At 51.1% G+C, this 22,463-nt stretch overlaps 5 protein-coding genes across 5 annotated transcripts; all 5 read left to right on the plus strand.

The window, feature by feature from the left end:
• Positions 1–483: 483 nt before the first annotated feature.
• On the plus strand, positions 484–1,625 carry AtWU_05276 (NifU family protein; the record flags this gene model as incomplete). The annotated part of the gene is made up of 3 exons (XM_035500386.1): positions 484–783; positions 864–1,400; positions 1,470–1,625. 3 exons carry the CDS (start codon positions 484–486, stop codon positions 1,623–1,625), a joined length of 993 nt encoding a protein of 330 aa, XP_035356279.1.
• Positions 1,626–9,275: 7,650 nt separating this feature from the next.
• AtWU_05277 (PSP1 domain protein) lies at positions 9,276–12,006 on the plus strand (the record flags this gene model as incomplete). Its single annotated transcript, XM_035500387.1, has 2 exons — positions 9,276–11,422; positions 11,484–12,006. The coding sequence occupies 2 exons, from the start codon at positions 9,276–9,278 to the stop codon at positions 12,004–12,006; spliced, it is 2,670 nt and encodes an 889-aa protein (XP_035356280.1).
• Positions 12,007–13,149: 1,143 nt separating this feature from the next.
• AtWU_05278 (60S ribosomal protein eL15) lies at positions 13,150–14,121 on the plus strand (the record flags this gene model as incomplete). The annotated part of the gene is made up of 4 exons (XM_035500388.1): positions 13,150–13,236; positions 13,464–13,620; positions 13,686–13,912; positions 13,981–14,121. 4 exons carry the CDS (start codon positions 13,150–13,152, stop codon positions 14,119–14,121), a joined length of 612 nt encoding a protein of 203 aa, XP_035356281.1.
• A 1,282-nt stretch (positions 14,122–15,403) lies between these two features.
• Positions 15,404–19,110, plus strand: AtWU_05279 (HECT-type E3 ubiquitin-protein ligase; the record flags this gene model as incomplete). Its single annotated transcript, XM_035500389.1, has 3 exons — positions 15,404–15,971; positions 16,032–18,143; positions 18,206–19,110. 3 exons carry the CDS (start codon positions 15,404–15,406, stop codon positions 19,108–19,110), a joined length of 3,585 nt encoding a protein of 1,194 aa, XP_035356282.1.
• A 1,976-nt stretch (positions 19,111–21,086) lies between these two features.
• Positions 21,087–22,455, plus strand: AtWU_05280 (zinc-dependent alcohol dehydrogenase family protein; the record flags this gene model as incomplete). Its single annotated transcript, XM_035500390.1, has 6 exons — positions 21,087–21,124; positions 21,184–21,253; positions 21,324–21,392; positions 21,458–21,820; positions 21,890–22,202; positions 22,262–22,455. The coding sequence occupies 6 exons, from the start codon at positions 21,087–21,089 to the stop codon at positions 22,453–22,455; spliced, it is 1,047 nt and encodes a 348-aa protein (XP_035356283.1).
• Positions 22,456–22,463: the final 8 nt, after the last annotated feature.

Genomic DNA, 22,463 nt, shown 5'->3' on the forward strand with positions numbered 1-22,463 from the left:
CACATGTCTCTCTACACCAAACAAATCGGTCTTAACGCTCCCTAGCCAGACAATTTCAGGAAAGGCCGGGTTAACCGCGATATGTTCACCAAGTAGCAGGCCCAAGCATATGGCCTCTTGCACAACGCAGGTATAACCGAAGCGGAACTCGGCTGAGAGGCATTTCTGTTACACCCATAATATATAGTGCTTAGTACTACGGGCATTTAGGCCCACCAGTCAGATAGTCTACATTACACTGTACGAGTAACAAGCAGAAGAATGAATGCCGAACAATTCCTGGGGCAGCGATGCCAAACTGCCGGCAGTTGATTGGTGGATTCCGTTCTTCATTTGTCAGCATTTTGCTGTCGGGAAGATCACGTGCAGTCACATTGCGTCAGAGGGAATCGAGTTTCCCATCGGCATTTCTGGTCGCTTTTCTTCTGAACAGGAACGAGTTTGATACCTTCCACTCTCCCCTCTTATCATCACAGCGTCAATATGTCTGTCAGCTCAGCGTCTGGAAATATGCTTAGGCGCACTCTCTTCAGCGTCAGATTGACTACGCAGCAACTGAATGCTGCGGAGTGCTCCTCCCGGATCGCCAAACCCGCGGTGTTCGGATCATACAGGAATGTCCACCGTTCGGCACGAGTGCCTGCTATCACCGCCTCAGAGGCTCGTCGCCGGCCGACCTTGAAGCCTCACCAGCACTCGCTCGTGCAGGCTCGCGTAAATGGACCTTCGCCGTCCAGCAAGCGCACGATATTCATTCAGACAGAAAACACCCCGAACCCTGATGTAAGGCTTCCCGTGGCACACCAGCATGGAGATCCCAATGAAAGAACAAGCATCTGACCCTTGTATGCGGAACCCAACAGGCATTGAAGTTCATCCCTAACCACCGTGTCCTCCCCGAGAATTTCCCGACCACCTTCCTCGAATACCTGTCCCCCCGCTCTACCCTCGCTCCTCCGCACCCCTCTCCCTTGGCAGCAAGCTTGCTCAATGTCGACGGTGTCACCTCTGTATTTTACGGGCCTGACTTCATCACCGTAACCAAGGCGACCGACTCCAACTGGGCGCACATCAAGCCCGAGATCTTCAGTCTCATCACTCAGGCCGTGACCTCGGGCGAGGCGATCGTGAACACCGTTGCCAAGACTGGTGAGAGTGGCCAGGAAGGTGGCGAGTCGGAGTCCCTGGCCTACGAGGAAGAGGAAGACGAGGTGATTGGCATGATCAAGGAGCTTTTGGACACAAGGATCCGTCCTGCCATTCAGGAAGACGGTGGCGACATTGAGTTCCGCGGCTTTGAGAACGGTATTGTCTTGTTGAAGCTGCGCGGTGCTTGCCGGACCTGCGATTCGAGTACCGTGACGCTGCGTAACGGTATTGAGTCCATGCTCATGCACTATGTGAGTATCACACTACCTGCATGCATATTGAAAATAGAGTTTGACTGATTGTGTGTCTTTTGCCTACAGATCGAAGAGGTCCAAGGAGTCGAGCAAGTGCTAGACCAAGAAGAGGAGATTTCGATGCACGAGTTCGCCAGATTCGAGGAAAAGCTGCGCCAGCAGAAGGGTGCTGCCGCTACTGCCTCGACGGGCGGCAAGGGAACGTTGGATTCGGCCCCTTGAACACCCTCCTATCTCACCTATCATATTTAATAACTTCCATTTCATGTGTATTGTATTTTGACGTCAGATATACTACCATCTGGGTTACGGTCCATAGAAAGCTTTGCCAGACAATGCTCAATCTCCCCTCTACCAGTATACCACCTGAATAAAATGAATCCGTAGTGCTCCCACATCGGAATTAAATTACGGGTATTAGCATGCTCAATATCCAAAACCCAGTGTTCCCTATGATCAACTGAATAAAACCCACTCGCCACCCCAAAACACCTTTCCCCCTAACCCCCGAAGTCCGAGACACCACTGCAGGGAAAGGGAAAGACCTCAACCGAGCCGAGGATATCACATTCACACACACACTCCGTACAGAACTACCGAAATCCAACCTGCATCTGTGCGTAGCCCAGCCCAGCCCACAGTAGTATTATGTGTGTGTGTGCGTGCGCGCGACAAACCTAACTAACTTACCAACCCACCAGACTATACACTAGCTACATACTAAGTGAACACTAACAGTGGAACTGGACTACTCTTAGTAGCGGCAGAGATCATCGGCTCGGGGAGATCGGGATATGGAGACAGGATTATAACTGAAATCTGTTTGGAACGGTTTGGTTAGTTTATTCGGACTTGGTGCATCGGATCAGATGGGGTTTATGTTGAAGGGGGGATGTTAGTGGGTAGCAGGGGAGAGGGTTGTTGAAGGTGTTATTTCTCTATATAGTGGTAGTTAACTACTAGGACTAGTATGTGGTATTAAGAAGGACTAAGGGATTACTGTATGCTGTATGTGGTTCATGGTATTATTGGTAAAATGAGTAGGATAGTATGAGGACTGAGTAGTTAGTAATAAAGGGAAATATCTGAGTGACTCTAGTTAGTAGATACCATGTATTTCTAGAATAGAACTGGTAGCAAATGGTCCCGGTGTCAAGTATTGGAATTGATGGTATACCTGAAAGGTTTATAGGACTCGCAGGGAAAACTGCAGACTCCTCAAGCTATATATATCAAAGGTACCATTTCAGTTAGTAGCAGCTCATTACTCACCTGGATCGTTATATTCTTGATGTACTGTCACTAACAGTGGCTAATATCACCCTCCGGTAATGAAGTATGGGTTTCTATAACTTGCGCACAACCCTTCTCATCAGGCTATAGCAGATCATGTATGCTTGAGCAATGCGTTATACTTTCCCTCCGAGATTATCAAACTCGGGCTATATGCCGAGATCGGTCCGAAACGCGTCATAGATCTTCATATAAGATGTATTAAGGTCAGCGTCTAAGAAGAATGCCGACTAAGCATACTAGGCTACAACTATTTGGGGAAGGCTTGTTGGTGGCTTAGTAGAAGATCGATGGGCTGACTGGTCGTGTGGTACAAACTTTCTGAAACGGATGAATGTATTGCATGTAGGAATCAGTCAGGTTGCGGATGTATGATATTTGGTGAGGGAACTTCTACAAGAAGAGGCCGGAGTCGCAGGATAGCATTGCTAGCAGCTACCTTGCGCTCATTCAGAGAAAGGGCAAGAATAGACAACTGGATGAGGGAATGCGAGAGTTGTAGTATGAGGTGCGGAATGCATGCCGTAAGTGGAAGTAGAGCGTCGGTGGGAAGTGAGATAAGAGAATCCGAATGAAGAAAAAGAAAAGATCAACTTCCAAAAGCAAAAGAAAAGGACGATACATGGAAAATGTGTTGGAAGGTAATCTCCAGTCTCCCAGAGGTAAGGGAGCGACCAAGTGATGAGATACAAATCACCTGATACTAGGGACATGAATCAGCCATGATGCTTACTGTCTGTACCCCAGTTCTCTTACTCTTCTACTAATCAGCACAAGTTGGATATGCAAGGTGGTTCAACTGCCTCAGTCTTACGGGTGATGCCACGCAGTCAACCAGACATCTCATGACGGCAGCCTCCCTAGCCCACGCGAGCATAGCACTGCAGGATGTACAGACTGATGGAAGAAGATTAGATCGGCACTCTTCGGCGAAAGGCATTTCGGACAATATGTCCACCTGGTCAGCAAAACCGAACTGGAATGGGCTGGACTTGCTCTAGGCTCTTCGATAACCCTGGATAAGGAAGAGCTGTCAGGGTCGGACTCCTGACACGACGCAACCTTAATCGAGGCATCTTCCTAGTCCGTTAAGAAAAGACGACACTTATGACAGTTCGGGAGCAGCCAGACAATAGATCCATCCCTCTGGGGTAATATACCATAGTAGGAAACATGTCCAACTTGCACACAATGGAAGGCGATATGTTCTGCTCTTCGGAACCGAGATACGAAGAGCCACGCATCAGTGCCACAGCTAGTGGTGGGGTATGAGGGGGGGGGAGAAGATGTTAGTGAACTCCGCTGTGGCTGTAGCCCAATCGGACATGCAGACAAGTCAGATGAGGATATCCCCGAGTCCCGCTAATCATGTTGGTCCCTTTAGCGCAAGTCTAGAGTGATCCGTGGGCCGGGGTTCAAGCCTCATCGCTTACGGGAGAAGGGGGTCTATGATTAATGGGGACTGGACCCGGATATCGTTCCCTGGGAGTGTCGCATCTTACTCGCGAGGTTCAAGAGTAATTTACGATCGGACATTCCATGTGCGGATTCCGAGCGGAATCCGAGTTGACTATTCTGCATATCGGTGTGTATGTGAGAGAGAGAGTGTGTGTGTGTGTGTGGTGAAGAAAGTTCAAGGGGGGATGGGGGAGGGCGAAGTTACAATAACAACAATAGCAGAAAATGGCAGGGCAGACGAGACAGAAGAGACAGGGTTGGCTGGCAACCGAACGCGGGAAAGCTCTCTCCGCAATTTCCAACGGAGACGATCCTGCAAAAGGAATGGACTCCATGGCAGAATGAGGTATTGATTGGATCGCCATCCCTTGCCTCCCAGTTAGTTCAGTTCTTCCCCCGCAGTCAGGTGCATGGCTGTTTTTCCTTCTTCTTCTATTGTATTGGAGGGGAGGCGGAAGAGGAGGGGGAGAAGACAGGGAGATGTTCCCATTCGAGTACTAACCTAGGGAGGAGAAGAAGGAAGAGGAGAAATGGGGATGAGCATGTTCGGTCAGACTAAGACAGAGTCTACTACATACTACTTGCATTTGCTGCAAGACCAATGTATGGAGGGTCATCATTACCTTTTTGCCCATCGTTCAGGTTCAAGGTACGTGCAGCAACCGGGAGGGGAAGAGAGAAGGAGAAGCGAACTAAGGTTGAGGGTGATCGCGTTGATTCGCGTTGGTTTGGACCCGCGGCCAGGATTGCCGTGTAACCTAACGCCAGTATGACGTTGACGAATTCCCAGTGCGGAATGACACAAAGAAACTTACTAGGAAAAATCCATCCATGCATGAAAGAAAATAAAAAGAGAAGAAGAAGGGAAAAAAAAAATACTTTGGCATGAGAAACTGTGCCAAGGGGGAGAGAAGAGCGAAACCATTATGAAATGGAAATTATGGTATATTATTCTGTGTAGTCAGTGTCTCTTGAATATTTCCGGAATTCATTAATATTTTCTTGATTTTTTTTGCTATAGCTCTTCCCACCCCCGTATGGTATACACAGCAATAAGAAGTACAATACCCCTACTCTCCCCTGCTACTCTCGTGGCGTTTCTGCCGTCACTTTCGACCCTGGATAGCTGTGTATGATTGTCGACTAAACATACTATCAGCATATAAACCCTGCCAATCATGTCCTCGTTGGCGGTCGCATGATCACCACCTAACCCTGGGAATTGAGGATTGGATTTCGGGGGTTTCATGGTGCACCGTTGTTTGGAACCGCTACGGCCGTGTAATCCCTCCAATTCTCCTTCGGGGATTCAACAGGGCTCTGGCAGGATAGCCCAACAGCCTGATCCTCCCCGTTCATCCCTCTTTCTGGGTTGCGCCCAAGCTCCTTCAGTGTTCCAGTCTTTCCCCTCCCCTCTCCCCAGCCTCCACAGCCCCATCGCGGGTTGGATCGGGCGATTCCTCAACAAGATTCTAACCCCCAGGTTCTTGAACCCGATAGGGTTTGAACGGCATTGCGTTCCCTCTATCTAGATAGTTGATCTTGTTGAAGGAAGTAGCAGAAGTTTAGTCCATTTTGTACCTGATCTGTCAAAATTAATTTTAGTTGGTTAGCTCCTATAGGCTAAATTCTATCAGGGTAGTATTTGTCTTAGTGGTAGTAGCTCCGTGAGTAGAAGAAGAAGAAATTAAAGAAAAGCCCCGCTTCAGGGTCAACGGGGAAAAGAGGAGAAGAGGGAGAAAAAAAAAAAAAAAAGGAAATGGACCAGGCCGCCAGTCGCAAATCCGGCGATGCTCAGAGGGCGACCGGGGCATTTTTGTCTAGGCCAGTCAGAAAGCGCGGAGGATCTTCGACTTGACCTCCAGAGGCCCGCCCGGCCCACTCACGGGCGTTCCATCGACGGCCGACTGGTTCTTGCTGCTCTACTCTCCTCCTTTGCTGCTGGTCGCCTGCTGCCTGTCATACTGCTCCTGCTGCTGCTGTTGCTGCTGCTTGCTGCTGCTTGCTGCTACATACGGACTTTCAATCACTACTATGTACAGTAAGAACCCCCTTCCTCAATTTCTTCTTCCCCCCCTCCTCTTGCCCCAGTTTTTTATTTCCTGGATTTAATAATATTCTTTTTCCCTTTTCTAAACTCTTCAGGGTAGTCAAATTGAAAGTTGTGCAGGAGTTGAGAGTCTATTACCCCGTCAATCCTCCCCGGTTGTCTCTTTTCTCTCCTCTTCGTCCTTTTTTGTTGTGTTGAAGCACTCGAGAATCCTTTCCCCATCTTGCGGCCTATGGTTCCGTACCGTATCTAGACTCACGTCGATTTTCTTACCCCGCCTTGGAGCGATAAATTGATCGTATGCTCCAGGTACGTAGTCGCCCCCCTTAGCCGTGGTTAGTGTGGATGGAGGTAAAAGGTACCGGGCCACAATCGTTCACTTGTACTTTGCTTTCACCACGGACTTGAAGGTTGGCACTGCTGGTAAGGACCAGGATAAAAAGAACCACAACCACGACCACTTCCTCCTCTTTCCCTCCAATCCCTTTCTCCCCTTCCCCCAAAAAACTAAAGTTGCTCGGTCATAGCTCAACCTTTCACACTCTCGACACCAACCTTCAACCCGCGCCACTGCTGCTCGGTGCTCCGACCCGTGGCTCGCTGTTTTCTCCTCCTGGCTCGTCTCGTCCAGTGGCCTGAGGTCGACTTTGAACTAGTCCAGAGCTACCTCCCTTAGCTTGCATTAATATTATCCTCCTACGCAACTTACGACTGTACAACCTTGCCTTCTCCTCTTTCCTTCTACCACCGTGCTAACTCTCGGTCCTGATCATCATCTCTTCTTCTCTCTTTCCCCTTCTTCTCTTCCCTCATCCACCACAAACTACTACTTAATTGTCACTCTCACTACTTCCCACTACTATCCTCCCTATTGCTCCTTGCCGCCTTTCTGTCTCCCTTCCTCTTGGCCCACTCTCGATAAGGCTTGCGATCACACCACACCCCATCCCCGGCTGAAGATCGTCATCGGTCAAGCAACGTTGCAGAAGCCACACTGCCACTCCTGTCTGTCTCTGCGACCTGCGCCGCTCTGCGATCCGCACACACACACACATACTCTCTCACTCTTTCTTTTACGCCCGCGTCCCCCAATCCACCCTTCTTGCGCCGTGACAAGCTCGGCATTAATAAGGGGCCTAACTGTCAACCTAATTCGCTTTGGTCGGGTCGCAGAATAATTTCTGGCCTTCGACGGGCTCTCTCGCTCCCCTTGCTGCTGTGATCGTCGCTCGTCAGTCTCAAGATGCGCTGCTCTTGACGAGATCTGCCCATAGTTACTGGTGCCATTTTGCCTACCAACGTTATCCGTCTATGGTCACGCTGCCGTCTCCCCATCCCGCACCCCTCTTGATCCCTTTCATCGCGACTCGACATACAGTGAGGTCATAGGTCTTCTTGAGCGACATACCGCGAACAACCCCTCCGAATTACCACCACCATCACTCCCCCCCAAAAAAGTTATAACAGGAAACGGAAAGAACAAACATATTCTTCTGTTGGTCTGGTGGGATTGCCCCTCTAGGCTCGCCTCAATTCTCGCCTTTCGACTGGTCGCAAAGCGCCATTTTACACAATACCTTCTTTGATTAGACAGAAGCCTGGTCGCTTCGCCTGGAGAACAATCTCCAGTTACAACTGGGACGGAATTTACGATCGGGTCGATTGCTTGTGTTTTATGTTGGATAGACGGTACAAAAAGTTGCGTTTTATTCTCTGTTAGATTGGTAAGTGAATCCTCATGCTCCATGCCTAATGCCGCTCGTCCGGGGACAATGTGCTGACCACACGGGGTGGCGCAAACAGACGCGATCACGATTTTCTGCGATTTCTACTTGTCTGGGACGATCGGCGATACCCAAGTTTCTATACTGGTTCCGGGCTTGACCTGAATTTGTACTTTTTCCCCAAGGTACGTATATATTTTTCGGTATCTATTTGTGTGGTTTGCGTTGCGATCGGGGTCCGTGGCCTGGCCTTCCCCGCAATTTCCCCGGAGAGCTATCTACTATATGGTTCCTCGACTGTTCCATTTGTCACCGCTGCCCTCGAGCAAGCGTATGACACGAAGCTCTTAGCTCATCCGAAATAAGTACGGACGAACGGGCAGTTGTGTGCTTTTTCTAGCCTCAGGTTCAGTGGCTCCTCTAAGAGAATTTCCCCGGGAAGTTTCTGAACCAGGACAGCCCCTGGAATCCAGGCATGAAAATAGCATGATCCCATTGAGCGCATGTGAAACGGGATTCTACTGGGTTTTCTGGGCTTTGATCATATGATCCGCAGGAAGCTCCTGAGGCTGGCGTTTTCCAGGCCCATGGGTGGCTGCCCGTCTCGCCACCCACAGCTGCTTCCCCCAAACTTACTCAGCATACACGAGCTACACCTGGGCTTGTCAGGCTTCCATGACTCTTATTTCCTTTTGCTCGGCGAATCCCATTCCCCGGTCGAATCTCCTCGTCCCTCTTACACTTTGACTTTTATATTCCTCCCTCCAGCATTGGGCTGTCCCAGCTTTTGTGCATCTGCCTCAACAACCATCAGCCTGGGCTAACTTATCATGCCGCAAGCAACAGCTTATACCTCTAGGAGCTCTTATTTCAAACGGAATAATTCACTCCAGACACGGTGGTTTCTGATTTACTATTAGAGTGTTTTTGCCTCGTTGATTTTCGCCCACTCGATTTTAATCGAAGGTAATTACTCCTCTTGGCTATTATTTGCCGTGCGGTACTTACCGGCTTCGAGTGAATATCCCGGACTTTTTATTGTATTCCGAAGAGGTCAAGCGTTCGTTACACGGATCGAGTCATTCACGATCTAATATCCTCTGACGTCAGTTGTCTCTGTAAGTGAACCCCAAGAATGGCTCTATATATCTTGATCTTATCTCTTCCATCTTGCTCTTCTCTCCGCCTTGCGACGTCCACTTTCTTACTCTCAAACATTTCTTCAAACGACTCCTCTTCATCTCAGCCCATGTTGACTTTTCTATCACTTGGAAAATACTGACAACTTCATGGCCAGTGTACTTTGCGACTTGCTATACGCCGTCTTCCAGTTCTTATCAAAACATCATGGCTGCGCCACCCGGCAAATCCACTGCGCAGGCGGCCAAGCCTGTCACTTCGTCGACTCCGACCAGTAACGTGTCCGCTAGGCTAGAGAAAACCCACCCTGGCGTTCGCCGATCCACCCCTGATTCCGAGGCTTTGGCGTCCTCTGATGACGATGGAGACCATTCACAGCATGTCGCCACATCTACGAGCATGCCAGCGCCCAAACCTGCTCGCCGTACGTCATGGCTAAATGAAATTCCAGCTACCGCGACCAGAAAGGCATCATTGACCACTAGTGGTCCCTTGTCCACTGGAGCCTCTAACCCAAGCAGTCCTGCTACCGACCAAGCTGGATGGCCGAACACGAGTCCTGGTATCGGTAGCTCCATGCCCTGGAACCATGTAGGGAACCCTTCCTTTCCCTGGGGCACTGGTATCTGGAATACCGAGTCTCGGAAGGAGCCTCCGCCGCGGCTTGCGGAAATCGTCCCATCTCCGACCATGTCCAACCCCTCTACTGCGAGCAATTATTTCACGGAGGAAATACTGAGCCCTACGACTCGTACGACCGCTGGCGAATCGGCTATCCCATTCTCAATTCCTCTGCATCCGACTCCTAAAACCTATCGGTCGCAGTCATACTCGGTAGGTCAGTTGGATCCTGAGTTCCTGAGCTTCATGGCGAACAAGTCGTCAACACCTTACTCTGGCGGTCGTCCTCGTAACGGCAGCCAATTCTCCGCCTTACAGCATCGGTCATCGCGGCCTAGTCTTCTGGGGGAGTTGGGTCACGACCCCGCTACGCTCGGACGTGTGCGCGAGGATGATGACGATGACGCTGGCAGCCCAGATGGTTCGGACGGTAGCTTTAGCAACTATGCAGCCAACCAAGCCCGGACCATCGAACAGCTGTCAAGGGAAAATGCTCTTCTACGCCAAGCAGCAGGACAGATGGACAACCCTATGAGAGATCGTACCATGTCGTCTGCATCCGCAGCTAGCGGATATGCCATCGGAAGTGGCATCCATAATTTGCACCGTATTCGCGGCAGTGTTCCCGAGGAGACCGACCTGGCGGTAGAAGATCTTGACGAGGTTGGCGATATCCCTGGTTACAATAACATTCATAGTAGCGGTCGGAGAAGACTCTCCGAGCATTCAGCAAACCTCGAGAAGCAGCTCCCCCCTTACACGTCGTTCCAAAACCGTACTCTGGAAAACGTCCGCAAGGCTCATTGGCAAACTTCTCTTGACTTTGGTAGCATTGCGGATATCCCTCAGAGTCGACGTCACTCCTTTGCGGACATTCCTATGCGACACGCTTCTGTCTCAGGGGAGACCCAGGCAGCCCCCAGTACTAGGGCTGGAATGGGTGATAGAGAAGAGGACTATGCGAGCATTGTTGACGGCCCTCTTTCGAATGTTCAAGGCCAGAATCGTGAGTATCCTCGTTTTCATGTGGCCCCTCGTCCCGAGGAACATGAAATGGAGACGGAGTATTTACGAGCTCGTCGATTTGCAGAAGCCTATTTTGCTCGCGACCCAGTTCTCCGCGCCGCCGACGGCCCCGCTTCGATGGCCACGTCCCTCCACCAGGCATACACGATGCCGAACGCCTACGGCCGCCACCAGCCTGGCCTCGCCCATTCGCACCAAAACCAGCTCCTGTATATCGTTACATTCAAATGCCATCGGGCGGATGTCTTCTATATCCAGGAAGATACTGGTCTCCAGGTGAAACCCGGTGACCTCGTCATCGTCGAAGCCGACCGCGGTACAGATCTTGGCACTATACAGCACGCTAACGTGTCTATGCAAAGAGCCCGGGAGCTGAAACAGCAGTATGCCGAGGAACACTACAAGTGTTTGATGATGTTCTCTAGACAGGGCCAGAATGGGGCCGCGAATGTGGCCAATGCTTCTAGTGGTGTACCCGGCTTGAATAACAGAAGCGCCATTGGTGGCATGGGTCCACATGGTCCGCATGGAATGCAGGACTCTGCTGCCGACATCAAGCCTAAACTAATCAAGAGGCTTGCCCAGAATCATGAAATCCTAACTCTACGTGAAAAGGAAGGAAATGAAGCGAAGGCAAAGCGGGTCTGCCAGCAGAAGGTTACCGAGCATCGGCTGAATATGGAAATCCTTGATGCCGAATTCCAAATGTAAGTTCACTTGTGTCGTTCGGCACAGTCAATCACATGCTAAACAGGCCTTTTTCACTAGGGACTGGAAGAAGCTCACCTTCTATTACTTTGCGGACTCCTACATCAATTTCAATTCGCTTGTTACCGATCTTTTCAAAATCTATAAGACCCGCATCTGGATGTCGGCTATCAATCCAGCGTCATTTGTGACGCCCCCCAGTGCTGGCTTGTCGGCTCCAAATCCTCTAGCTTACAATCACGATGCGCAAGCGGATCGCCCCCTTGACGGCCGAATCTACGGTCATCCTCGTGACGCCATGGGCACAGGACGAGACATCGGCGCCAACCAGATGGGGATGTTGCGCAACGCTTATGCCGACTCCTATCAGCCGTTCAGCCAAACTTCTCGCCAAACAGAGCTAGGTGGACTCGCTTCTGTGGATCCTTTTTCACCCTACTCGGCGAACAACTATGGCTCTTTGGAATCTGGATACGTTGATTACGGCGCAGGTACGGGCGCAAGCTCTGGACCCTCCCGCCTACATGCTGCCCCCAGCGAATGGATAAACAACCGTTTCCAGGGGCTGTCCCTGAATTCCTGAGGAATACCATGCGATTTCTCTGTACAAATTGATTCAATACCGCTGTACATCGAGAGCAGCTTTTCTTTCTATCGTCTTCTTCCGCCACCTATGCAAAACTTATCCCCCTGTCTCCCAAACCCTAAAGAGGGACCACCCGCTCCGCTTTCATGTATTCAGAATTCACTTTTCTTGTCGTTTTCTCGCTGACTTCGCTCTTTTACACCATCACTACATCTCTCTTTTCTAATGTGTTTCTTACAAGAGATTAGAAATCATGTGCAACGGATCAAAAGGAAAGACTCATGACCTGTCGTTAGTGCTGATACTTAATCATAGACTTTGGCTTTGATGCTAGAGGCTTGAGCATGTCCGTCTCGGGCTATGCTGCAAGCCATCAGATCATTGCCAATTAAATGGATCGGTTTTCTTCTATTGTCTCCTAATTGCTAATTGTGTATTATGTTATTGCCTAATTGGCCCTATATTTACCATCTGCGTGGCTGTGAAGTCTCCATTTATAGGCTTGTCAAGATGGGGTTAAGGCTCGTTGCTGTTTACTTTCACGCGAGCATGCCAATTTCAACTCTCATTGATGGGTCCTTGACGATAGAATCAATCTCGTTTGTTTCTGGGCGGTGCATGAGCCAGATATAGGTAGCTTATAATCATTAGAAAGGGTACAACGTTTATGTCTTTCATTTTCAATGCCTATGGTATCACGTAAGAAGAGGAATGGGTCTATCGCAAGTTGCTGAGGTCCAACAGCAAGGATGAGTGTCTGAAGTGGTTGCCTTGTCGCCTTACGGTCGCAAAAAGCGAAGAAAAAAAAGGCTAGTAGCAATAAGGCAGGCGGTGTATCATAATAACCTCAGGCATTAAAAAGAGACAAAAGAGACATAGTGCGGAAGTTGATTGGTTGGAGTGGGGGCTCGCCTAATTCTCTAGCGTCCCACACACAAGGTCGTTGAAGAGACTACTATCTTTGCTCCTCCAACTTTTCAGCTGTGACAACCGACGACAATCGACGACCTGCCACGCCGACAAGGTACGTTTTATCGCGCCCTTTCGCTGTGATTCCTGCTGCGATACAACGAATCGCTCTGCAGCCATCGAGAAAAAGAAAATTGAGCACGAGAGACTGATATTCCGATTTTCGTCCAGATGGGTGCCCTCAAGTACGTGGAAGAGATCCAGAAGAAGAAGCAGTCCGACGTGATTCGCTTCCTGCTGCGTGTCCGTTGCTGGGAGGTGAGAATTCCCCCCTATATTGCGATCACTTAACATCCCGCCGGGTGCTCGTGTAGTTTGCCATAGGATGCCCTTCTTGAATAGAGAAATGGTGTTACTGGGCGGCTCGAAACGAACTTTTTTCCCTTCGCCGGCGGATGGATGTGGCACAAACAGAGAGACTTGAGAGAAGCCTCATGTGTCTTGCTATACACTCGTTGAACTTTGCTGAGAGTGCATCAATATAGCTCCGTCAACTGAACGCTATCCACCGTGCTTCCCGCCCCTCTCGCCCCGACAAGGCTCGTCGTCTCGGCTACAAGGCCAAGCAGGGCTATGTTGTCTACCGTATCCGTGTGAGACGCGGTGGTCGTAAGAGACCCGCTCCTAAGGGTGCCACCTACGGTATGTATATTCTTCGTCTTGGATCAATGGGGGTCGGATTGAGGCTAATTCGTGTGCAACTACAGGCAAGCCCACCAACATGGGTATCAACCAGCTCAAGTACCAGCGCGCTCTCCGTGCTACCGCTGAGGAGCGTGTTGGCCGTCGCTGCGCCAACCTGCGTGTCCTGAACTCCTACTGGATCAACCAGGACTCCACCTACAAGTACTTCGAGGTCATCCTCGTCGACCCCCAGCACAAGGCCATCCGCCGCGATGCTCGCATCAACTGGATCTGCAACGCGGTCCACAAGGTACGTTATGAATGCTCTTGGGAAGTTCCCCTTGTTTACATGTTACTGACCTGGAATGTGTTTTATAGCACCGCGAGGCCCGTGGTCTTACCGCCACCGGCAAGAAGTCCCGTGGTATCAACAAGGGCCACCGCTACAACAACACCCGCTCTGGTCGCCGCCACACCTGGAAGCGCCAGAACACCCAGAGCTACTGGCGTTACCGTTAAATGTAGATGGGGTGTTTATGGGGGTTGTTGGTTATGGGAAAAATTTGATCCTGTGGATGTCACTATTTCGATCAAAACTCGCATCTACGGTGCCGTTCTGGAACTGCTGGGGTGCGAGCATAATGCAACAGATCTTCTGGATCGGATGTTAGCCAAAATACCTTTTTTCACTTTTCTCGGTTCAACTGTATTGTTCACCTTAACGAAGTATGACGACCACTTTTACCTTTGTTCAACGATCTGCAGCACGTAGGGCGTAGCTAAGGGTATGAGGTGGACTGATCCATGTAGACCGGTTTTTTGCTTCTGCCGATCAGTGCCTGGTGCCTTGGCATGCGATTGAGTTGGGAAAGGGACGGCGCTACGCTGTGACTGCACTATAGCCCTGTCTGGGAACCTGCGGGGGGGACATTGTTGAGTGGTGATGTATGGTCTGTATTGCAGGACCTCCAAGTCCACCTGGCAGCAAGAGTCTTAGACCCCAGTCGACCAGTGTCGCTGGTTGCAAACCAGTAGGATGGATCCCAAGAAGAATAAAAATAGTAGCGTTGGCGTTTGTCCCAAAGGCCAGTGAAACCCCGACCGGCGCCCGACGTTGCCTTGAAGCCCACACAATTCAAGGCCCGTGGTTCGTCCAGTCAGCGCCTATGCTAGCCGGCCTCAGGCAGCCAAGTCTCGTGCGCCCATCGCAGCTTGCGCATCCGCCGGGCTAAACTGGGTAACTTCCCCCCCCTCAAAGGTGGGAAGTCAAACCCACTTCCTTACCAGGACTCATTTCTTGCTCCATCCCTCGTTTTCTCATCTCCCTTGCCCTGACGTCTTTCCTTCTAATTCATCCCCTGTTTGACTTCTTTCCGCTTTTGTTCCAGGGGCGCTCTCCATTTCCTCGTCCTCGACCAAGCTCCACGTTACATCCCCCTCCTCTCCTCACGTTACATACTACTACCCCCGAAACTCCCCTCGATACCTTACTCATCAGGTGTTTCTACAATTAGCTACACGCTCTTTCTTTCTTCCTGTTAAAACGGTCTCGACTTAAACAAATCTCCTTGCCACGAACTCCTTAGCAGAAAACTTGCCTCGTGACACTGAACCGGGATTTACTTATCGTCCACGAACAACGAAGCCCTATCTACCCCTGCTTATCGCAGACCGTACCCTGAGATCTATACATTTTCTTCGCCTTTTACCACACCCCCAATTCGCGTGGCACAACCAGACACAACTTCAAAAACTAAATCCCCTCGAATTACCGAAAGCTGGGGACAGCAAATGTGCCCATATGCCGTCTCGGACCCCATATAACCCATCCTATCCCCCGACCTCCGGCTCCCCGTCTAGTCATATCCGTTCGGCTGCAATTCCCTTCCCGGCAGAAGGGAACTCGCCTCATCGGATACCGCAAGATGGTTCAGGTCTATCGTCCATGACTGGAAATCCAGCAACTTCACCCCCTCATCGTCGGGGACATTCTCGTTCCGTCAGCCATCCGTTCCCCTCTCCCTTCGGCGGTATGACGAAGCGGCGCAATCGGTCGATCTCGAAGAAGGATAACTTTTTGTTCGATTCCGATGATGAAGATGACGATGAGGTTACATACTTGCCGGACCCAAACTCGTCTAGTCCTCGTAAAGGGGCCGCGCGTCCGACTCCGTCTGATGAGATGACCTCGGGGAAGTGCATGGTTTGTAACAGTACAGTGCGCTGGCCGCGGAATCTCAAAGTTTTCCGGTGCACGGAATGTTTGACTGTGAATGACTTGGAGCTGTTTGTGGATTCTGGCAAGGCTGGCGGTAATGGCCTTTCGGGGAGTGATGGAAAGGCACCCACCCCTACGGTGCCCCGTAAAGGTATAGATTATTCCCCGCTAGGCCTGCTTACGGGACAAATAGTGAGCTGACTGTGTTTAGCTATGCCACTTTCTATCGAGCGAACAAAAACGATCCTAGATGATTGTCTTTCCAGGTATCTCCGACAGCTCCTGGAACCACAGCAGCCCAATTCTACACCAGAGAATCATAGCGGAAAGTACTTGGATGTCGCGCAGGATGAGAATTTATCACAGTCTCCAACTCAGTCGTCCGGGTACTTGTCTGAACCGCGACCTTTGGTGGATCCCCGGGGCCGCAGTTCCTCTACATCCAGTAAGACTGGCAAAACGGAGGGAGTAAGCGGCGTACCGAACTACTCGAAGCCCAACTTGACTCCTTTCTTTGCGCACGGAGAGAGAAAGGGCTCCGAGATGAGGACCCGAGACGCTCAAAACGCCCCGAGACGTGATCGCTCGCCTCGGAATGCTGCCAGATCAAACGGTCCAGAAGCTAGAGGTCCTACTAGTCGTCCGTACATCTTCAGATCGCTTGAGGAATATATCATCACATCATTCAAAGGCTGTGACTGTCTGAACAGCTCCTTTACCACAGCACAGCCGGCCCCGCGGAATGCTGTTAACAGCAGCCCACCAAAGCAGAAAGCGGAACCAAGCTCTGCTCAGGCCCCCAGTGAGGTAACATTTGAACCCGATCCGAAGCTACTGCTTCTTGGAGACATTGCAGAGAATTCCTCCTGGTGGATGAACGAAGTAGAACAGATTAGTAGCTCTCATCGGTCCCGCTCGAAAGAGCGCCGGGAGAAGACCTCTAGTTCATCTAGGCCTGTTTCTTCTAGGAGCCCTCGGATTAATTGGGCAGAACTTGCACAGTGGAACCACCTGATCATGACGGCGGGAACGTCATGGGTGGAGCTGTGGTCAACAATGAAGCCTACAGAGATGAAAAGGGAAGAAGACGCCGTTATAGCCCAGAAGTGGTCTACCACCGACCTGGCTATGGTTGACAGAGAGATTACAGAGTCGCGCTTACATTTACACCGAACGCTCTTGAAGGCGACCGAGAACCTGCTAAAACGGCCCAGACGGCCATTAAAGAGGCCCGAGGATACCAGATTCCTACTGATGCTATTGACGAACCCGTTGATTTACCCATCCAGTTCATCGTTCGCATCTTACAGTCTGGCGCCTTCGGCGGCCCGTGGTGACCGGAGGCCCTCGCACCCGAAAGATGGCACTCCAAGACCAGCTCCTCGGAATCCAAAGCCTCCTCCAAAATCCCGCAGCAATGGCCCGGGGCATCATTATGGCATTGTCAAGCGGATATTGGGGCTTTTGGCCAATTTACCGAATGACTGTCATCACTACTTGGTGTCCTGGTTCTCGCGGTTCTCTGCTGGGCAATTTGAGAAGATCGTGGACCTTGTTGGGGGGTTTGTTACTCATCGGTTAATGCGCCAACATGGGAGGAAGCGCAGCGAGTCGACTCAGCACGATGATGACTTGGTGCCCAGCTTCTCTAGTGCCGCGGGCCATACTCCGGCCGAGCTGCATGCGGCGATCAATGGCAGAAGCCCCAACAAAGCAAATGAGCAGCGCGACCAGCCCGTGGTCTACACTGATGACTGGCAGGTGCGAGCTGCGGCGCGAGTGATGTCTCTGCTCTTCACGGCGAACAATGCGAACGTTTCCCGAAAGCCGGACGGCATCCTTGGCCAAGATGCGAGTTCTGTGGCTAGAAGTCAGGCCAGCCGGCGGGGGCATATGATTCCGATCAGTTCCTTTTACAATACACTGCTAGACTATTCCGACCTTGTCGCCGACTTTGAGGCCTGGGAGTCGAAGACGACCAAGTTCTCCTTCTGCCAATACCCTTTCTTCCTGAGCATCTGGGCCAAGATCCATATCCTGGAACACGATGCACGCCGGCAGATGGAAGTCAAAGCTCGCGAAGCGTTCTTTAACAGCATCATGAGTCGCACGGCGATCAGCCAGTATCTTGTGCTGAAGGTGCGCCGCGACTGCTTAGTGGAAGACAGTCTGCGGGGAGTCAGTGAAGTCGTTGGCTCTAGCCAGGAGGAGATCAAGAAGGGACTACGCATCGAATTCCTCGGTGAAGAGGGCGTTGATGCGGGAGGTCTCCGCAAGGAATGGTTCCTGCTCCTTGTCCGGGAAGTCTTTGATCCTCACCACGGTAAGTACACGTTGATTGTCAGTTAAAACATGCAATGAGCCAGTTAATTGATTTTCTTATAGGGCTATTCATCTATGATGACGACTCGCAATACTGTTATTTCAATCCATACTGCTTCGAGTCCTCGGAGCAGTTCTTCCTGGTCGGCGTCCTACTGGGACTGGCCATTTACAATTCGACCATCCTCGACATTGCGCTGCCACCGTTTGCCTTCAAGAAGCTCCTGGCTGCGGCACCGCTGTCGTCAATTACGCGGCCTACGTACAAGTGCGGCCTGGATGATCTGGCGGAGCTCCGCCCGGCGCTTGCCAAGGGTCTACGGGCGCTGCTTGACTACGAAGGGGACGTTGCGGAGATGTTCTGCTACGACTTTGTTGCGCAGGTAGATCGCTACGGCGAAACAGTGTCGGTGCCCCTTTGCGCTGGAGGGGAGAATCGGCCTGTGACCAACGCGAATCGCCGGGAGTTCGTGGACCTATATGTGCACTTTCTCCTAGACACGGCGGTCACACGGCAGTTCGAGCCGTTCAAACGGGGTTTCTTCACGGTCTGCGGCGGCAATGCACTCTCTTTGTTCCGTCCGGAAGAGATCGAGCTACTGGTGCGCGGTTCGGACGAGCCGCTGGACGTGGCGTCCCTGCGGGCAGTTGCCACGTATGACAACTGGTCCAATGCACGGCCAGAGACAGAGCCGGTGGTCCGGTGGTTCTGGGATTTCTTCGAACAGACACAGCCGCAGGCACAGCGGAAGATCCTGTCGTTTGTGACGGGAAGCGACCGCATCCCCGCTATGGGGGCGACAAGCCTGTCGATCCGGCTGGTGTGTCTTGGGGATGAGACGAGCCGATTCCCGACGGCGCGGACGTGTTTCAACCAGCTGGGACTGTATAAGTATGAGACGCGGGAGAAATTGGAGCGCATGCTTTGGGATGCGGTGTTGAATAGCGAGGGGTTCGGGCTGAAGTAGAGACGGGAGCAGGACTCCCTTCAATTGCGAGCCTTGGCACTGGCGTCTGGGACATCATTCGGGGCATCGGGCATTAACAGCATTAGCACTAGTTTTATTTTTGAGTATTGGGGCGTTTTCTTATTTCGATTCTTGTACGAGGTTTTGGGGGTGGTGAGATTCGTCCGGGGTGCATTTGGTAGACGGGGCTGGACCGGGTTGATGGCCTGCGGGGGAAGACGAGATGCATCCGCGGTGTACGGTTGACAAGGCACCGATACGAGCTGTCGGCGGCGGTCATGAGACGGCAGCCACGTAAGTTGAGCAGCAAAGCCAGTCGGACCGGGAGGAGACGGTACAGTGTCGGGCCATAGCCAAGGGGAATCGGACCGAGAGAGAGAGAGAGAGTGATGTACATAGCAGTTGCCCGAAGATAAGTTAGAAAGGGTCCCGATGTGGATAGATCGTTGGGCGACCAAATGAAAGCGGTAATTACTCGAATGATGCAGGAGGCAGGAGGCGGTAGACAGTACGAAGTAGACGGTCTAGTGTTAGTGCCTCCTCTCGACCTTGGTCAAGAAATTGACAGAGAGAGAGGAGGTGCATGCATGAGAAACAGCGCTAGTCGTGCCGCATGTAGCGAGTGGGGCAGCGGTGAGTTTGTTTTGTTTCGCGCTGGAAGAGAAGAAGAGCAATTTCGAGGAGCGATCGTCGGTGTCAGAAGGGAATTTGCATACCCCTCGATCATGAAGTCATTCAATTCATTGATTCCATTCATTCCTCAATAGTACGTAGTAGAACAGAAATACCACCAGGAACCACACCATCTATCTATCTCTGTATAATGGATACAGATAGATTCCCGTCCCTGGTTCCTGATCCAGTTCTCTCTAGAGTCGGAAAATCAAGGCCACTCGGGAAGATACCACGTTGAAGTGGGTGGGGGGAAATGAAGTCATGCGGATCGTAAGTAGTTAGTTAGTTACATGTACCTAGGCTTGTGGGGGTAGATTAGGCGCCCTTTTCTTTATTTTTTTTTTCGTGTCGCCCTTAACTCGTTGTAGAATAGAGAGGTTCTGGCGGTTTCTGTGATGAAGTCATAGGTTTTGGGTTGCTGGGTTGGTTTCTGGTTCTTGATTCTCTTGGGTTCGATTTCTATGTGGGTGGTAGACTGGATGGGACCCACTTGTAAGGTAGCTAGCTACTAGTACTATCTAGCTTCCAGTCTGGGTCCTGGACTTGGACTCTGTTGTAGTAGTTGTTGGTGTTGCTGTTGGTGGTGGTGGTTGGTGTAGATGGTGTCGATGGTAATTGCGGGGGATTATTCATGGTTTGTGTCTGTCTCACTGTGTCTTTGCTTACCTTGGTACTACTAGTAGTAGGAATAGTCAGTTGTGACTGGATAGTAAGTAAGTTTGTTAGGTTGGGGGTGGGAGGGGGGTCACGTACAAGGGTGATAGTAGTGCTATACCCTATGGGTTGAGTGCATGAGTGTTTCATAGACGGGATGGAAGGGAATGGAATTGGTCCATGTCTCTCCCGTCGTAGTAGTAAGTAGTGAAGCCGTAGGAGGACAGATCCCCGGAGAGGAACAACAACATCAGGCCATCCCCACTGGGGATTAGTCCGATTTCCCTTACGTAGTATGGGTAAGGAAGTTATTCCTGGTTTGGATCCTGGTATAGAATAATATTAGTTAGTTAGTTAACTTTAGTATTTTACCCCTCGAATGGCTGCCATTCAAATAGCCTCGTCTTTCCCTCCTTCTTCTTTCTCGTCTTCATCTTTTATCTTTTATTCTTAACACTTTTCCTCATAACTCACTCTTCCACGCTTACTCTCTCTCTCTCTCTCTCTCTCCCACTTTGCTGTTCCTCTCATTCATTGTCGTTGATATTCTGTATGTTGTTTCTTGTCTCTTTCTGAGAATCTTGCTTGGGGTTTTGTTGGTTCTTTGCTGACAGTGTCGGTCCCTGTAGTAGATTATCATTATCATCATGGGTTCCACGCTTCCTCAGACTATGAAGGCTCTTCGGTATGCATCTTGTTCCTGTGTCTAATGGTTAGTCGGGATGTGGCTAACATAGGTACCAGCTATGAGAAGCCAGAGTCGCACAGCATCGTCGATGTCCCGTTGCCTGAGCTCCGTGACAACGATGTCCTGGTATGTCCTTCCCTCCTCTTCCATACATATACATATCATGTACCTCTAACCACTCCCATTCCCTTCACAGATCAAAGTCAAGGCCTGCGGTGTCTGCGGAACCGACCTGCACATCCACGAGGGTGAATTCATCGCAAAGGTACCATAACCCCCCTACCCTCCCACACCCCCTCACGCAACCCACTAACAATAGTGGATAAACAGTTCCCCCTCGTCCCCGGTCACGAAACAGTTGGTGTCGTCGCCGCCGTCGGCCCCAAAGTCAAGGGCTTCGACATCGGTGACCGCGTCGTCGCCGACAACTCCGAGCTCTGCGGCGAGTGCTTCTACTGCCGTCGCGGCGATGAGCTGTTCTGCGAACACTTCGAGGCCCACGGCGTCACCATGAACGGTGGCTTTGCTGAATACTGCGCATACCCTGCTGGCAGGGTATTCAAGATCAAGAACCTTTCCGATGTTGATGCCACGTTGTTGGAGCCGGCCAGCTGTGCCGCGCATGGTTTGGATAAGATTGCGCCCAAGATGGGGTCGTCGGTGTTGTTGTTTGGAGCTGGGCCGACTGGTTTGGTATGTCCCTTCCTCTCTCTCTATGTTTGGTGGGAAGGTATGAATTGGCACTAACGGGTGAGTGTGTAGATCCTGGCTCAATTGCTCCGCCAATGCGGTGGCTGCCGCGTGGTGGTTGTCGCTCCTGAGGGATTGAAGATGGATCTGGCCAAGTCGCTGGAGGCAGGCGACGAGTACGTTGCGCTGTCGCGACAGGATCCTAGCGCGCAGTTCCAGAAGCTGAAGGAGGAGAACCCCTACGGGTTTGACATTGTTGTTGAGGCCACGGGTAGTGTTAAGATCCTGGAAGACTCGATTAACTATGTCCGCAGAGGTGGTAAGTTGGTCGTGTATGGTGTTTATTCCAACAAGGACCGTGTATCTTGGCCTCCTAGCAAGATCTGTGAGTATCCCTCTATTCCTCTAAGTCGTGAGGTGGACGTGTACTGATGACGGTGGTAGTCGGTGATGAGATTACCATCCTGGGTAGCTTCTCCGAAGTGTACAAGTTCCCCGCGGCGATTGATTACCTTGACTCCGGCAAGGTCAAGGTCAAGGGCATTGTCAACAAGACGTTCAAGATCGATCAGTGGGAGGAGTGTCTGGCAGCGATGAAGAACAAGACGGCCATTAAGGCTGCGATTACTTTCGATTAAGTTAGTGC

This window comes from Aspergillus tubingensis (genome assembly GCF_013340325.1).
Source record: "Aspergillus tubingensis WU-2223L DNA, scaffold_7, whole genome shotgun sequence".
Lineage (NCBI taxonomy): Eukaryota > Fungi > Ascomycota > Eurotiomycetes > Eurotiales > Aspergillaceae > Aspergillus > Aspergillus tubingensis.